The sequence below is a fragment of the Grus americana genome, chromosome 2 (genome assembly GCF_028858705.1).
Source record: "Grus americana isolate bGruAme1 chromosome 2, bGruAme1.mat, whole genome shotgun sequence".
Lineage (NCBI taxonomy): Eukaryota > Metazoa > Chordata > Aves > Gruiformes > Gruidae > Grus > Grus americana.
Window position 1 is genome coordinate 64,231,694 of NC_072853.1, and position 18,436 is coordinate 64,250,129.

At 37.9% G+C, this 18,436-nt stretch overlaps 1 protein-coding gene across 4 annotated transcripts in view; it reads left to right on the top strand.

Annotated features, from left to right (window-relative positions):
• Positions 1–18,436, top strand: part of ZNF407 (zinc finger protein 407) — a 346,932-nt gene that overhangs the window by 121,736 nt on the left and 206,760 nt on the right. For 3 of the 4 annotated variants that reach the window (XM_054815163.1, XM_054815165.1, XM_054815164.1), the window contains one exon: positions 13,230–13,304. The exons of the other annotated variant lie outside the window; for it this stretch is intronic. In XM_054815163.1, coding sequence (XP_054671138.1) covers positions 13,230–13,304 — 75 coding nt within the window. The remainder of the gene's footprint in view (positions 1–13,229; positions 13,305–18,436) is intronic. 4 annotated transcript variants of the gene reach the window in all.

Consider the following 18,436-nt stretch of genomic DNA (forward strand, 5'->3'; position numbering starts at 1 on the left):
GCCAGAAGTATCGTACAGTGACTTGACTAAGTGACAGGCAGTAGCAGCCGTGGTGTCACTGTGTATTATCACCTCATGCTAGCTGGAAGCACTCCCTGAAGCCGATCTAGGTTGTATAGTCCTAGATGAGGTCTTCATGGGTGCTGACCATAAAAAGTTCATCAAAGTAATGAGGCGAGGCGAGAGCTTGGCGCTCATGGGCAGAGCTCAGCACCAAGGAGTGTGAACCGGCTCCAGCTGTGACAATAAAACAGCAGGTGGCTGCTGTCATTAGGGGTGGCAGATGAGGCAGGGGACTAACATTCAGCCCACAAAACTCTCATTTGTTAGCCATCGCCACTGTACCATGCAAAATAGCTTCCATCTCAGTCAATTTTACTTTGCAAAATATTACACAGTCGCCATAAGAAAATTAGAGCCTTGGGTTTACAGGTTCCTTGGATTTTATTATCAGAAAACTCTGCACTGTCAGGTTATGTGGAAAATTGGACTTTTTTTTTCTCCCCTGAACAGTTTCAGCATCTTTACAGTAATTTTATAATGGGGCATTTCCACCCAGGCATGTGTTTATTGGTTAATATTTTGGACTATTTTGTTTGTAACTCTTTATAAAATCAATCCATCAATCCATTTGGCTATGTGTTGCACATAACGTTGCCTAGTATTCAGTACTATAGAAGTTGCACGTTGATTAGACTTTCTCTCTCCGGGTCTGTCCAGATTCAGACATTTTGTGTCATTAATCATCGTTTTGGGCGTTCCACTAATCTGAAAAATTGTAAAGAAACATAACAGCCCTTTGATTTTTGTTTGCTTATTTCCATTTATAACAAATGAGAAAACATTTTGTACGTATCTAATCTTTGTGGAGAATAATTTAAACTGCCTAAAATTTGAGGCCTTTCTTGGCTGAAAACCGTGCCAGGACGACTCGGTCCCCCGATGGGTAAAGTGCAGCAAGCCCTGTGGCACGTGGGTCGTGCGAGTGAAACAGTGGGGAGCTGCGTTTGCTCCAAAGTGAGAGCCCTGGGACTTGCATCGTGTTACAAAGCTAAGCAGAGAGTTGCGTGTCGGTGGTTACATACTCTGTTCCATAGCTGCGAGCGACCTTTGGGAAATACAGTGTTTGCAGGTGGTCATTTGGACACGTGTTTTTGTGTACATGTCTCAGTTGTGAACGTATTTATTAAATTTCAGTCTTCTAGCAGGAATACACTCATGAAAATCAAAATGTGATGCAATACTGAATAAAATGGAGGAATAGCACATGTGCTGGTACCTGTGTCGCCTTTTCTGTCAGGTTCCCCTCTTGCCAAAAGTGAACCTGTGGGCTCCCATCATTTCAGGCTAGCACTTGAGATAAGGCTTTATGGGGGCGTGGTTGCAAGGCCAGCAAGGATCAGAAAAGGAAAAGCCCTATAGTTGAAGCTTCATCTCAGAAAGACATTGAGACTGAAAATAATTTTTCTTTTAGAGAGACGTGATTTATATCTCTTTATAGGACCAGGTTGTCACTTTGTATATAAGAACAGAAGTCCTGTAATTTATCCAGTTATTAGCGTACCTGTAATTTATCCAGTTAGTAACGTACCTCAGAACCTTGGCTGGCAAGCTCAGAAAAAACTGAATTCCTTTTAATGCATCTTTTCAGGTAATTCATCAATTCTCCTTTGTTTTTTAGATAACATGCTATAAGCTTTGGTTTGCAACAGAACTGATTTCTCCTTCACCTGTTTGTTCATATGTATGCTCAATATGCGTATGTAAGTCTATCTAGGCCCTTGAGATCAAAGATGTGAAAGATGTGTTTTTCTTAATTCCATTGGGCACTTATATAGTTCCCATCTCTCCCATGCTTGATTTGTGGCCAAAAATGGTCAGAGTTAATCTCAACTGCTAGCTAGGGTTGGAATATTCTTTGCCAGAGAACATTTTCTGCTGCGTCACAGATATCATCTTGATGACTGTACTGATTTGTCTGACCTATATTCCTTTGGTTTTCCCAGACTGATAACAGTCTTCATACTTCGTGCATGCAACATCCATACTGGACTGCAAGAACGGCTTTTTTTGTGCAAAGCATCCTAATTGCAGTGTGGGTTTTATTTCTTCAATAACAATTACATCTCAGGCGAATACTCTGTTCATCCCTGCAGTCCTGGCTTTGGACTTCTGTGTCTGAAGTGAGTCCTGCTGGACACCAAAGGCAAATCTAAGAAACACCAGACTTTGCACTTGGCAGCTTTAGTGACGAGTAATTCTCCTGCGAAGTCTGTGGTTGAAGTGGTGAGAGGTGTTGCCGTTTGCTCGTGGGACAAGTGGAGTAACGCCACTGTTACTGTCTGGAATTCTCATTTGGATACATTTCCATGCTGCTCTTAATATCGTCTGCACACTACATTCAGTGTCATAATTTGAGAGAGATTTCTCAGTCTGTAGTACTTGTGGAGTGCATAAGAGTCTTTCTGGTCTGCATATCATGGTTTCCTCTAACAGTCCCTGTTACTTTCTTCGGCCAATCTCCTCCCCCTTCAGTGGGAGGAGGAGGAACTCGTTGCAACTCTCCGCTCTTGGGGAGAGTTGAGGAAGGCTGTGATGGGAATATCTGGAGAGATTGACATGCCAGTTGAGATTGAAAACTCCAAGCTTTTAGCTATGCTCAACTACTAATGAAGATGTCTTTTAACAATGAAAAATCAGCCATTAATCAAACATACTAGCCAGGTGTTAGGCATACTAATAAGGTTGGTCTGATGCCACAGCGTTTGCTGGTTCTTCGTCTCTGAGGTAGCAATGGCCAGGCTTGAGAGTCCTTGGACAAGGAAAGCCAGAAACAAGGTGCATGTCCTCTTTTTTCCCGTGCTCCAAACATGTTTATGCGTATAAAAGTACCAGATGTGTTTTTGTAGCTTGAAAGCAATCTGATCCAAAGGATTACCTTGTTTTTTCCTTGGCTGGAACCAGTCTGTTCTGATTTGACCAAACTGTTGTTAAAGGTTCATCTGTGTGGATGGTACATCTGATGGTTACAGATTAGGTCCTGCTGTCATAGTCTTACTATTTTTGTGTCGTTGCAGCTACTTTGGCAAACAGATATTCTGAAGTATTTTGCTTTCTACCTTAAGCCAAACAGTCTTGTGGAATGCCTGGATATAAGACAAAAAGGATATGTTTTACAGCTGAATTTAACTCTCAGGAATAAACAAATCAACCAGCACTTGCTTTTCTATGTCAAGCAAAGACCTAGGGCAAGATTCTCACTACTCTCACAGATCAAGCAGACTGCAGAGTCTTAGCTCCAGCCACCATCTATCACCAGCAGCGTTTTCAAATTGTGGGTAAACTGTCAATAAAAATTGTGTATGCCTTCTGATTGTGTATGACTTCTGAGCAGTTCAGTCATCAGATAGTGACCAATTTATTCATCTCATTCCTTTCTTTGTACCTCGCAACTTTGCAAAAGACCACAGGCAGTATAGCTGCTGAACTGACTGAATTATATATGGTGGCACTGCTACTGCGGGCCCTATGTGTTTTCTAGCCCGCAATCAACTATCTTTAGATTTGTTTTGATTTCCTTTAAAGACACGCAAGAGTAGATTCTTTAGATGAGGAGGATTTTACTCTTAGGAAGAGCTGTCTTGTAGAAGCTCTGTGTAAACCTGGTAACTCAGTCTGCAGTGTAATTTCTGAGCAGTTAGGAAGAAGCTACAGCAGAAGTGACTTTTTGTTCAGGAAGAACAAAAGGTTAAAATTCAGTATATTTGTTTAGCTCTATTCATTTTAATTTTAAGTAGAAACTCATTCAAACATCCTTATTTTGAGATAGTTTTACAGGCTGTTTCTTGCACTTTCAATATGCTCCTTAGAATCGCTGGGAATCTCTGTACAAACTGTCTGCAGAAGATTAGATATTTCGAAATTCCTCTCAGGGCACTTAGAGATGTGGTTCACCTGACTTTCCCAAAAGGTTGAATCTACTTTGAAGAACTTCCCGCTTCAAACATTAGTCTGTTCATCCCACTGTCTCTTTCCAGATGCAAGATGATGGTAAGTGGAACAGATACCTACTACATGAAATTCTGTATCTGAAGTCCTAAGCATGCTAGGAAAAGGACTGGCTCAGAAGTAGGGAGACAGACCACTGCCCGAAGAAAGGGAGGGAATAGAAAAGGAAGGGACCAGAGTTATGGGGATGTTGAATGTACATACTGTGAGAAAAGAGAGGACGTAAGCCATTTCTCAGTGGCAAGGTTGGTAGACGCTCTTTTGGATCACGATTCTTATAGGTGTAGACCTTCATTTACTTTTAGTGCATCCCTGCAGCCTCTTTGAGCGTAACAAGTACGTTCTCTGGCAGTGTCATGTTTCTGGATGTTGCTGCAAGGCACTCCCAACACTGAGCCTAAGGTTGCACTTCAGAATTTAGGTAAAGAGTTTCTGCGTTTTGGTAGACTGAGAGGTTGATAACAGCGCCACAGAAAGCACATTGTGATTCTGTCTCTTTTTTTCTGTCCTTTTTTTTTTTTTTTTTTTGTACATTGTGCAGCTGTTAGATTACCAAACACCTGTTAGAGGTGACAGTTACAGATGTTTGATAACCAATGAAAATTAATAGAACATGTGATTCTTTTAGCTTAGAAGTGATTTGCTAAGGTGTGTTTAGAAATGTAATTACATACTGCTGCTGTCTACCATTATCACTTAACATTCATTAACTCCTCTGAATATCGAAACAAACATTTCTTGTAGCAGTACTAATTTTCTCGTATATTTGTAAGGTGATTTCCTGACAGAGCGAACACCTTCTGACTTTAAAGTTTTTGCCACTGTTCAGCTATTTTTAGTCTGCTCATTAAGCAAACAAAATAAGGAGAGAGCCATTTTGTTTAGTTACAGTTATCAGTTTAGCAATATAATGTATAATAAACAATCTCCTGTTTATTTCATTTTTTACTAGCCAATTTTCTTTTTTTCACTCCATGACATAATTGTGGATATTTAGATGGACAGTAGATCAATTCACATGCAGTAGGAAAAATCAGGTTTAAAACAAAAATAAAATATTCTATAACATTTTATTTTGTTTGAGAAGAATACCCAGCAGCATATCGTTGAAGTAGATTATTATTTTTAGTAATGGTGCATGAACAACTTCAGTTTCATTTCTTAGCATAGGTGTTTGGGGAGAATTAAAAGGTATGCATTTCCTAAAATTGATTGCATTTTGTTTGGTTTTTTCGGTCTGACCTGTTTCGCTGGTCATTAATTTTTAGTCTGTCCATTAATGATATTTTGCTGTGAATTTTAGAGCCTTCCTGATTCCTGATGTTTGGTGGGTGGGTGTGGTGAGGGGATGCCACCTCTTGAAACTCTCCATTGTTCATTTAACGTGTGGTAGGGTACTATAGGGGAAGATCCACTTCTTGTTTTCAGAGAAATCCTCTATTTTAAGCTGACTAGTATTCCCCTTGGTTTGCATGCTGTTATGCCTTGAAACAGCAGACACGACCTTCTGGTGGTGTTTTATTACGGTATTATGAAATGGATAATGCTTTGGGCCCTGTTCTGTCACTTTTTATGCTTGCACATCTTAAAATGTATTGGCAGTGTTTTATATGGTCCAAACTATACTTCTTATGTATAATATTGTGCTGCATCATTTACTGAGATATTTGTCCGTGCACTAATGTTTAATTGTGTCATCCAGCCTATACGCTTTGAGCCACGCGGTAAGATTCTTTTGAAGTAACTAAGTCTCATTTCCAGCAGAGAGTTATGCACTAAGAGTGCAATGGCTTTCTGCCGCCTTTAAGGAGGCAAAGCGTGTGGTCTCTGGAAACTGTTGTCAGTGCACGTAAACTGCACCATATTCACTGTGTGCCATGTGAGTGGATTTTTATGTATCTGCAAATCTAAAAGTTCCCAGTTGCACTCTTTCCTCTCACCTTTATGTTAATAACAGTTATCACTGTCTGGACTTGGCTCGTTCATGCATCTGCTATTGAAGGGTACTTTTTGTATTTGAAAAAAAAACCACTACAAAACCCCAAACCAATAAAATTCAGAATGGACCTATAGCTAACTTACCTTTCTGATTTCGGTTACAAAATAAGAACTTAAGGTGAGGTACGCAATAACAAATATGAGAGTTCCCTCTTGGGGAAGAAATAATGTAAATACTGCCAGTGTATTCCTCTTTTGCCACAGTCCTTGCAATGACAGACCAAATTTCTGTCCTGGATGGTTTACATTATAACATACATCTCTTAAAAGAGGCATGGTGAGAGAACTCAGCAACTTTGGATGGCAAGATCTCTCCAAGTAAGCTTGAGTGGAACAGTAGAGGAGGTTTTCTGTTTTATTTAGTTTTCTTTTCCTTTGTACCCAGATCTCTTCAGCCAGAATATGTAAAAGGAGGTAATTGCACCCATTACCTTATGGCCATGTGGCTAATAATTCTTTCATATCTTGAGGGATGCAGATTGGTGGCAGAAAGCAACAAGATTATGTTGAGGGATTTCTCTCTCTTCTGGTTGATAGATGCAGGAATATGCAGGAACAACACAGTCGATTGATTGATAGTGCGCAACTCATCCATAATGATCTGTCTGATACAGCAGTAAATTATTCTTGAGATTGATGCAGGTCATTGAACAGCACATTGACAATCCTGTTGTCTGTCATCCTGTTCAAAGCGAGTCAGGAACGGTAGCTGCTGTGATACTCAAGTCTACCTTGGGTGCAAGCTGCGTACAGGTGTTCCACTAATATAAATTGTCTTCTCCCTTCTTTCTTTCTCGTTGGGCACCTTGGCTTCATTGCTGCCTCAATCCGAGTGACAGTAAAAATGAGATGAGGTAGTTTTAGAAGAGGTAGTTATAGTCTGTTGCACTCATGATTGCATATGGACATAAAATTAATTTTTGAAAATGTTGGATTTTGAACTCCAGCAATGAAACATCTCCATGGCAAAGTTGAAAAGTTAATAAGTAATTAAGAAACATACCTGATTGTTGCATGGAAAATTGTAAAAATACACACCTTCAAACTTAAGGCAGAAAGGATAATAATTGTGAGAAATTTAAAACTTGCATTAGTCTTTAGATTCCATGAGTTACCATGATATTCTTGCCGTGTTGCTCTGGTTCTTGTCTTGTTAGCGATGGCAAAGCTGTCCTCATTTGCCTCTTTCGGTTTATCTTTTCAAGAGAAAAAGGTTGCGTTTTCCAGTCTGCCAGGTTGCTTGCACATGAAGATGAGAAGGAAGGAGCCACGTATGCCAAATTCATGCATTTTACTTTCCAGTTTAATTACGAGTGTTAGTGAGGGTGGAGCATAAAATAGCCATATCCTTCTTTAACACATGGGGTCAGCAGGGAGTGTAAGGCAGTGGGTCACAGTGCTCTGAACGTTGCAGGCTGGGTGATAAAGCATGACTTGTTAACCTTCTGAAATGTTATTGATTTTTTTTATTTTCTTTTAACTTAAGAAGAATAACCATAACTGTTAGCTGGAAGTAATAAGACCCGCTTCATTTGGCTGCTAAATGAGTCAGCAGAAAACCCCAGCTTTCCTATGCAGGGTTCTAGGACTTGACGTCCTGTCACAGAGGGCATGAAGTTTTTCAGATATTTGGATGTTTTCCACACTAGACTTCGCCCTGCCAGATATTTACTTGAACCTGACATCTTGTCACAAAGGGCATGAAGCCTTTCAGACTACTGGATATCTTCCACACCAGACTCTGCCCTGCCAGATACTTTCTTTTAAATTGAGTCCCTTGCGCGCAGTCATGCAAGAGAGTTATCAGCGCCCCAGCCCGGACCCTTCAAAAATCAGCAAACATCCATGAATGATGGACTTGAAGAAATTCCCAGGAATTTAGACTTTTGATGCATGGAAACAGAGATTACTTGTTCAGTGAAAACCATTGCTTTCTGGGCAGTTCTGTGTTTTCCCCTACGCTCTTGTTCCTGAAGCTGACCTGCTGAATACAAGACCCTGACAGACAGATGAGATTTGGGTAGCAACTTTTTACATAATGTTGAGGCTTAAAAAACTTAAACAGTCTATACAAACTTAAAAAAAAAAAAACACTTTAGGTACTATTTGACTAAGTGCTTATTTGAATATATGAAGTTCTACTTTTATGTGTACAAATCTAAAGTATATGCAAAAATCTGTAATTAGAAATTTTATTGAACATTCTGAAATACATATGGGTCATGATATTCCTTGAGAAACTGTGCTATTTCTTTCTCTTACTAATTGATACACCTGTTGGCATCACTCCATGTGAACCACTCATTCAACTACAAACACTTAGGGTTTGCAGTGTATTTCAAGGCATGGTAAAGAACAAGAGCACTTCATTCAGGTAATAAGAACCATTGAGTCCATGTAGTTATTTACTTGCTTGGACGTACTGTCCTCGTTCTTGGCATCATCCAAGCAGCTTGCCTTGATTTTCTGGTTTCTTGCCTCAGGTGAAGATACAGGGATAGAAATTCAAGTACAGATCGTGGAAAACAAAGACTGATGCAGACAGGATAATATATTATTTCCTCATTGTGATGGTGTATAAAAGTTTAAGAGATCCTTTTTCTTATTATTCCCTGAAGCTGTCAGATCTCCCATTTTATCCAAAATGGTAAACCATTCTGTCCTTTCTGAGTGCCTGAAACCTATGGTGAAACCAAGTACTAAATATTAATAATTCTAAAATAATAGCATTCTATTCTGCTTTTTGGGGTTTTTTTTGTGGGTGTGATGTGTTTGTTTTGTTGTGTTTGTGGTTTTTTTTTCAAAAAAAGGTTTTCAAGGAGCTTTTTAAAACATCCTGTATACTTGGGGCCTGCACATGTCATGCAGTAGCTTGCCTGTATTCTCAGAGTTAAATTCATGTATAAAGAGGTTCTGGACAGTTTAAAGGAGATGTAAAGGATATTGAGAATATCAATAAAGGGTAGATATTCATTGCTATTCTCCTGGACTTTTCTGTCGTCATTGAACATTGTTGTCTGTAAGATAAATTCTCCAAGAGCAATTGCAGAGAGCAATGTATCCACTGAGAAGTGATTTAAAATTGCTTTTCAACTGCTGGATACGTTGTTTGTAGAGTCCCACAAAAATAAATTCTCGTGCTGGTCCTCCTCAGCAGTTATGTGCAGTTACAAGAGGACTGGTCTGTTGACATGGCTTCAAGAGACTTTCTGGTAGAGGTAAGATGTAGCTCCTTCCTTGGAACTAGGCCAAGGCTAAGCACTTGGTCGACACTCAGGAAATAACAGAGTTCATAACTTTATGGGCCAGAATGCTCATTTTGGGTTGTGTGTGTTTCGTTTTTTAACTTGACTTTTCACTAACACAGCAATGTACATATTAAAAAGAAAAAAGCTATTATGGATTCAAAACATAATAAAACCTAGAATCTTTTGCCCTCTCAAAACAAGATACTTCACAGAGCACAATTCTCTCCGGGCAGAGGAAATGAGAGAGCAGACAATACATGACAGATTGTTCATATTCCTTGGGTACTGTGATGATAAACGTTGTACGTGCTGAAGGACTTGTATTACACTAGACTAAAAAGTGGAAGTAAAGATTGTCCAATATGTTTCTTTATTCCCAGAATTAGAAGTCCTTTTGTTTCTTTTGTACATTAAGATGTGCTTTTATAACTGAAGACAAGTCTGTAGAGGCTCCTAAATCAGTTACAGGCATTCTCAGAGTGAGCCCAAGCACTGTTTGAAGACTCCCATGGAATATGAGTGGACACGTTCCTACAAAGCCACAACCCTTCTAAACTGAAAATGGACTATTCTGCAAACTTATTTTGGGAAAGGTGCTCATATATTTATGACTGAAAATTATTTTTATTTATAGTTTATGTGCAAAAAATTGTCCATAGGGAGTATGGATGCTGTTGTAAAGCTTTGTGTCATTTTTCAGCTTGTCTAATTTATCCTGAAGTTTGAACATAGAGTGTATAAGACGGAGGTTGTTGCTAGTTTGGAGCCAGAGCTGTTGAAAATCACTAAAAAAGTTAAACCAACAGAATGCCACTGCAAGCAAACAAAATCCTACCTACCTACTCACCTTTTTCCACTGCAAGAGGAGGCTGCTAGGAGCAGTCTTCCTAATGAATGGAGGGAACTCCTAGTGACCATGGCTTGGATGTGTAGACTAGACATTTCTGCCTTGTAAGAACTGGCCCTCAGGAGAGCAGCTGGGCTGTGGCTTCTTGTCTTCGTCTGGGTTGGGGATGAGTATGTCTGGATCAGGGTTGGTAAAACTGGTTCCAGGCCTCTAGTCTGGCTGGGCGAGCTTGTATTAGAAACAGCAAAGTGTCGCAATTACAGGTTTTTCCTACTCCTTTTGATGTGTTTCTGAAACCAGTTAATTTCGAGCACTTGAGGATTTCTATTTTCACTAGAATTAAAAAATAAGAATTGAGAAATTCAGTGAAGCCTGAATTTGTGCTTATTGCAGCTGACAGAGATACTCTTTGATTTGAAGATGTATTAGAGCAACATATCTTGAAAGGGTTCACTTCTTGAGTCCTTACTGGTGCCAGCCAGGCATCCCTTGAGATTCATTTGAAAAGACCAAGGCTAAGTCATGTCCATCTATTCAGTTCTGGCAATATCTTAAGAATAAATGATTTACATCAGCAGAGGTAAATTGCTGGCATAGATAAAACCAATATTTTTTAACTACTAAAGCAGTAATTGGTAAGAAACTCAGAGTTAACAATGTACTGAAAACAATTTTTGTATTTGTTTTGTAAAGCCAGCTAACACCACTACCACCTCTCTCTTAAAATCACCTGCAGTATTTGGTAAACATACACAAATAGTTCCTCCATTTTTTTTTTTTTTTGAGGTTGTCCTCAAACTCAGCATCCAAACCAAGATGTTTAGACTTTGCCTCAAGTCTAAGGAAAAAAATCTTTTGTTTCAATAAGAGCAGTCTCTGTTGGTAATATTTTTTTTATCTGGTTCTCAATTTCTTATGAAAATAGCAACTTTGCTTTTATTTTTAAGGCCTGATTCTATAAGGGGGGGGGAGCTGTTCCTGAGCTATGCTGAGCATTCCAGACTTGCATGGAGGCATTCTGCACTCCTCAAGCCTCACGATAAAAGCTTAAACTATTAGTAGACACAAGGATACTTCCTGAGTCAGTCTTCATTTTATTTGTGCTGTGTTAGAGCAGCAAAATGGTTACTCAGAACCTAGATACAACAGAGGGGAGGCAGCTAATATTATGAGATTAATTGCTTCACATTATTAACAAGGCCTTTGTCTTTGATTTTGCAGAAAGGTGGGTCTGTCTGCACCCCCTGCAGTTGTGCGGTATAAGAAATGTTCAGCTTTTGTTTGGAAGCTTCTAGTATACAGGCTCAGAAGAAAAAGAAAAAAGAAAAGAAAAAAAACCAAAAACTTCGCTAGAAATACTGTGTAGCTGGTTGAGATCTTTATATTCAATGTAAATAGCAAGGTATGCCTTTACAACTTAGTTGGCATGTTGCCCTTTCACGGAAATATCTTTGGGTTTATTTTTCTTTTAGAGAAGAGGGACAATGGAAATTTGTAACAGGAAATATAAGTATTGCTAAATTAAAATCTGTTTGGTACCTTTCACAGCTGTGTGGAAATGGTTAGTATTTCTGCCGAAAAGCAAGGGCAGTATGTTTTGAATGCCTTGTGCTGTTGTTAGCACACATTTTTTTATTTTCTTACAATTATTTTCCCCACGTACAGTAATTCTGATGACACTTGCATAGTAATGATGGTAATGGTGTGATAGATTATTCACAGTTGTAATGATTATGATGCCATACTTACACTTGTGAGGGGAAAGTATTTAAGAAGGTTTTGAATGTCTTTTTGTAAAAAATAAGGAAATTGCTATAATTTAAATAAGACAGAATTATATTCTTACACCTTAAGGGATGCACAAGAGAGATTCTCTGTAATAATGTGAAAGTGCCCAAAGTAGATCAGACATGGAGAAGCTACATTAACATATTTGTAGAGGAAAAGTACTGTCTCTTGGCTTTTGTGGTTCTTATACCCCATAGTGCTAGCGTTTTACAGTCCTTCCATTGTCCGTTACTGCAAACACGTCCAGATGAATTCAGCGTTTAATGTTAAAAATCTTATAACATGCCAGTTTGATTTGTAGCCCTTCATATCATGGAATGCTAATTAAAATCATATTTTTGCATATGTCATGCCTTTCATGTACATATGCAAATAGAGTCTATTGCCTTTCAGCTATTAGTAATTAACTTTATGAAGGACAGCTGTAATACATAATTAACAAAAATGTTTGCAAGCCCTTTTCACACTGAAAGTTGCAGCAGTAAAATTTTTGCTTATTGAGAGAACCATTTTAGTTTGAAGCTTCAGTCTGATATCTAAATTGTTTGAAGCAGTCACATGATATAATTAAATTGATGTTATGGTCTTATCAGCAGAAGAATGGTACTTGATAGTCTCCTATCTCTTTCATTATGTATGCCACCAAAATTAAAGTGAATTATCTGTGTTTTGTTTGGTAGAAACATAATGCCAGGTAGTATATATTTTGTTGCTGCTGTTGATGCTTTGAACAATGTCGTGCCAGTTTTCCATTCTTTTTTTCACAAGGCTATAAAATAACTAAGGCTATTAATTTGTTTCCATGTATATCTCGCTAAATAATTAATACAATGAAGTTTGACCAGACATAAGCAGTGATTAAAGCATCCAATCTTGCTGTATTTTTGTGTTACTCATTAAAAACAATAGAACTTCTGCTTGTATGAAGAAGGGGTTGCAGGATGGGCCCGTTAGGCTTAAGTAAATTCAAAGGTGTAACTAAAACTGTATTAGTTTATAACATGAGAAAATGTTATTTAGGTTAAATAGACTATATTATCAGTATATTGTATAAGGTGCTGTAATTTGCAATGAGAAGCAGAAGGTGATTTTCCATTCTTTGACCAGCGATGTATGGTTGTGATTACTTATTTGTAAGAAAAATAGTCAAGTAACTGCAATCTGAAGCAAACCCGTTACAGAACGGACTCCCAGATCTAAGTCGTAGTCTAGTAGGGGTTTTTAAAAGTCCACCTTTAATAAAATATCTCAAGCACATGCTCAAAACAGAAAAAAAAAACTGTATTAAAAAAATAATAATAAAAAAAATAATCTTCCTGGGTTTTCTGTTTGTTTGGTAGGGTGGCGTTTGTGATGAAGAAGCATTTGAATACTCATTTACTGGGCAAGCATGGAGTTGGCACACCCAAAGAAAGGTAAACTACTTTAAAATTCTTTCTCATTTTAACTTAAACTATATGTGGAGACCTTATCTGGAACACTGAGCTTACCCAAAATGAAGTCACCTGAACTTTTAGCTCAACTCCAACTACAGAGGGAGCTAACATGCTTAGGTGCTCTGCCACTGTGGTGCTTATGGCATGTCTGTGGGTGTCAATAGAAAAATTGCTGTAGAAAGCAATTCTGTGTAAAAAGTGTAGGATTTGCACCTTTTGGGGCAGATTTTTGACAGGTGATATTATTTTCTCAAAATTTCCATAGTTGTAACTGTCCCTCCAAGTACAAAATCAATTATTTTTATTCTTTTTTTTTTTTTTTTCTCGCTGGCCTTGATGCTCATAGGTTTATAAAATTACTTTCCGAGACTTATGGTGATTACTGAGGTCAAAGCCACAGAGGAATCAAAAGGAAAGTTTCCTCAGTGTTCTTGGGCAGGAACAGAGATCTGGTGTTTTGGCTATTTTTACAATCAATTAATTAATTTTCTCAGTCTGTGTACAGTTACTTATTTTCAAACTCTTTCTGGGAGCAGGTTATGTTTTCTGTGGTTTAAAATGTAACTGTGTTTTACAAACTAAATGTTACTGTGTTTGCAGATAAACAGATTTTGCCTCAGATTTATTAGGCACATTGTGACATAGCTATTGATATTTCATTGAATTTTTGGGGCAACTAGAAGCTTGATGGTTTTTCGATAGCGAAAAGATGGCATATTCTTTTTCAGTCTGGGTAGATGGAGTTATCCTAACTGCAGGGTTCATTGCTGGATACTTGATACTGTTTCTAGTATTAGTGCCTTGTAACTCATTCTTCTGGTGTAGGCTTTCATAAATAAAGAGTATTTTCTGGTTTTGATATGAAAGAAGGGGAAAATAAATGATAGCTGGGAGTTGTAGGAGAACATGGCAAAACTCTTTCTGGGTGATGTTCATTTCTTGTTAAAGACACTGGAAAGGGTAGTCGATTAGTCCCTTTCCTCACAAGTTTGTCACACTTAAATCACTGAGTGACCTGAGAGTAGAGTCTTAAATTAACACATCACATACACCTTATGTTTAACTAGTCACCTATTTAAGTGGTGCTTATATTTTTAATGAGATTTGGTGTACAAAGTGCTTAACCAGAATTTCCCTAACGCATGGTTATTTAAAGAGTTTTGAGATATTCTATTTCATCTAAAATATAGAATGATGCATCGAAACAACAATTATGGTTTTATCAAAGCAGATATCATATTAAAGTTTATGCTGGTTATCTTTTGTCACAGCGCAACAATTACGAAAAATGTTTTGCTCTGGTGGCTTATTTTGTAACTGGAAGCATTCAATACCAATATGTTCTTTTATAAGGGGGTGCTTACTGTATAATCATCATAAATACAACATAGAGATAACTTGTGTTACCCTAGTGAATATGCGCGCAATAAAGGATACATACAATAGATTTCCAAATATAGTATCTTAGCCTGAGAGGCATATTTTTAGCAATCATCATCTTGAAACGAATTCCTAAACAAGCAGGATGCTATAATCTAAATCGGTTGTTGCTGGCTTTTGTTTGTGTGTTTCTTCTGATAGCCTTCTGGCTGTTCCCATTTTCCCCGTTTCTTCCCATATTCCTCAAAGGCTTTCTGGCTGGCCCGCCAGCATGGCGTGAAGAGGAGGAGGAGGAGGAGGAAGGGGGTCCCTCCCTGCCACCCCTCTGCGCGGTGGCAGGTTCACAGCCGGCCCCCGCAGCCCCGTCTGCCCGGGGACCGGAGCCCAGCTCAGGTCTGCAGCCGCCCTGCCCCATCTGCTAGCACAGCCTGCTGCAGCGTCAGCCCCGGCCAGCACGAACAAGCCATACGGGAATGACTTCGTGCTCTCTTCTTGTGAAATTTCTTCATCCACCTTTTGAATACTTCTTCTCTACAATACCTTTTAGCTGGTGCTTCAGCTTAATGTAGAGCAGCATCAAATAGTTGTGGCAGAGCTACGACAACAACGACGACGTAATTTTCTAGTAGCAGTCCCTCGCTGGTGGTGGTGGGTGTTTAAGCCACGTGATCCAGTGCAGTAAATACCAGGCCATCGTTGCTTTCCTTTCCTCCTTTCGCTTCCTATTATGAGAGAGTTTGGTGCCTTTTAATGGCTTTAGGAACCAAAGAAATCCTTCTTCAGCATGTCAAACAATCACTTTGGGTATAAACATATTATAAATTAAGTTACGTAGTTTTCTTACCTATTTAAAACATGAATGCCTTGATTATAATTTTGCAAGCTTGCTATTTTTTAATTTCTCTAGGACAATATAATCAGTTTATTCTTTATGTTTTGAATTTGATTCTGCCCTCTGATACATTGCATATAATAGCAAATACTAATAGAAGCTAGCTAAATAGGCTGTGACAATTAAATTAATAATGCATTTTATTTGCAAGTGTTTAGTCTTCATGGTTTGACTGATATATGCAAAGATGGTAATTTATTAAAAGTAAATTCATGTAATTGTACTACAGAGTTTGATGGACCAAAAAAAGTTGTCAGCATGACTATCATCAAAACCAGAAAATTGAAATAAGTTCAAAAGGGTGCTTGGAAAAAAAAAAAAAAGTTATAACGCATACACCCTGAGAAATTGGTGCCCTTTTAACAAACTTCTAGTCACAAACATTGAGATAGTTCTGAGAAGGAGAGAAAAAATACATTTCCAATTTAGTAAGCAGTACTGAACTAGTGTGTCTTGCTCTCTCTAGCTTTCCCTAGCCCATAACTATTGCTTTTTTTGTATGCACACGAGGGGGTCTTATGGAGGCTGCGGAAGTGTTTGCATGTGCAGATGTAGAAAGCAAGTATAATTCATAATAAGATTGCTACTAAAACATCTTTCATTTTGAGTTTTTTTTCTTTTTTTCTTTTTTTTTGGAAGACAAAATTGATTTAAAGGGAAAATACTGTGCAGTTGAAAATCACAGAAACTTAAAAAAATAGCCTTGTAGTAAAATGTCTGCACATTTCAACCACAAAAAGCCTACTGCCTAGTCCATTATGATCATTACCATTTAACAGCTAACTCAAAAGTGGAATGTTTTAACACAAAAATTCCTCTAAGGTATTTTTTCCTGTTATTGGAACTGTGATACTGATTTATTGTCAACCTGAATGTGTCTCAAAACTGGCATGTTATCTGCTAAGTCCAAGGCCAGTACATATTTGGTACTTCAGTGTCAGTAATCTTCATGGGACCTATAACTATATCTTATTGGCAGGATAAATCTTTGGCTACACCTTTATTGTGTCTAGGAGACAATGCGGTTGAGGACAAGGTGAATGTATTGGAAGTGTTAATGGTGCCAAGTTCTAATTTCTGTTACATCGTTATGTTACTTAGGTGTAAATTGTGGCAAAGCGCAGAACAGAGATGTTTCACTGTTGAGTTTAAGATGCATACTTACACATACACAAAATTACGAACAAGAAAATAAAAATAAAATCACTAAGTCATCAGTGAGACTGAATTTTGCCACTATTAAGCACAATTCTGGATTTAGAAATTTTTCATACAAAAAATACATGTAATTATCCTTTAGAGATTTTTTTTTCAGATACCATTATTGGTGTACAGTATGCATTTTATAGTATATAAGACTTTGTTAACTAGAATTTTATCTGATACATCTGTTTAAACTATTTTTATATAAGCATATTTTTTTATATAAGTATACCAGAGAAAGGCCTTAACTGACAGTTGTACTTCATCGTCCTTATGAATTTTAAATCATGAGTTGCTTCTGAAATAAGTTTTTGCATATGAGTAATCCCATTGAGTCAAATAGGATCATTCATATCTATAAAGTTACTTGGAGCACAAACACTTGCTGAACTGGAATCTGTGTTACAGAACTTTTTCTGTAAAGGTCCTTAATAATACATTCGGGTTTTGTAAGGTTGTTCTGGTATTTTTCCATATACTTTAAAAATGGTATCAATGTTACAGTGCTGGTAATATCATGTGAGGATCATGTGATTTTCAAAAAATCTTAATTGATTGGAAAAGCTGTGCAAAAATTTCCATTTGAGAGCAACAGCTATAAGTAAATGTCTATTACTATGTAGTAGCAGCCTGAATAGATACGGGATGCTTTTTCAAATAATGTTGGAAGATAGTGTACTTCTAAAAATTGTGTATTTTTTACACAGCTGCTTTGAAGTAAAAAGAGGAGTTAAAAAGTAAAAAAGGAGCGTGTTGTTCACTGTGCTTGCTTAAACCCATGTAAATTTTGGAATATCAAATGCTGCTAACGTGTGCGGTCCAAATATCGTAAAATATATGAGACCACATATGTCATTGGAAGGCATTATTGAGATCTGAAAGAAAAGTAGCCAGGAAAAATTACTGAAGGTTTGATATTTTGTAAATTTTGTTTTATTTTGTAATAAATTGCAGTGTCCTGATATTTCCATTTTGACTGTAAAACTAGAAGTGAAGGAAGTCCATAAGTCCCACCTTCTTCTATTTGAGCCATTAATCCTTCTTTTGAAACGCTTCGCTTTCTTTGAGCAGAGAAATTTCCGGCAGTAACTATTTGATATACCTGTTTTGGATAATATTACTCTGTACCTGTAAAGTAAAGAGATCCAGTAGATGTTACAGCAGATTTGGGGAAAACAAGTGGCAAAAGTCAGAGCAATGTGTCATGCATACATATATGTATGCAATCATCTTGTAAGAACTTACCCATGTTCCGAAAGAATGAGTAAGTCAGTCAAGCAAATATCTCACAGAAGGGTTTCCTGTTAGAGGTGTTGGTAGTAGATAGGGATACACGGAGGAGAGGCTACCCGTAACCGCTGCACAGTAATGTGCTGAGTCTTGCCATCGAGCTTTGTCATCACCTATTACTGCTTCTTGCAAATAATTTTGAGCTTTTCAGCTGAAACCTAACATTACTAGTTTAACTGCATGGAAATGAAAAACTTGGTTGTTTCCTGTGTTTGGCTTAAAAAGGATCTTGTAGAGTTACAGAGTCATCCTCTGGAAAAGCCCAAAGGAAAGAAATGTAGTTTTTCCTTGAAGTACTTACTAGTAGGAAGTTTGTGATGAGAGGAGGGGACTGGAAAGGACTCAA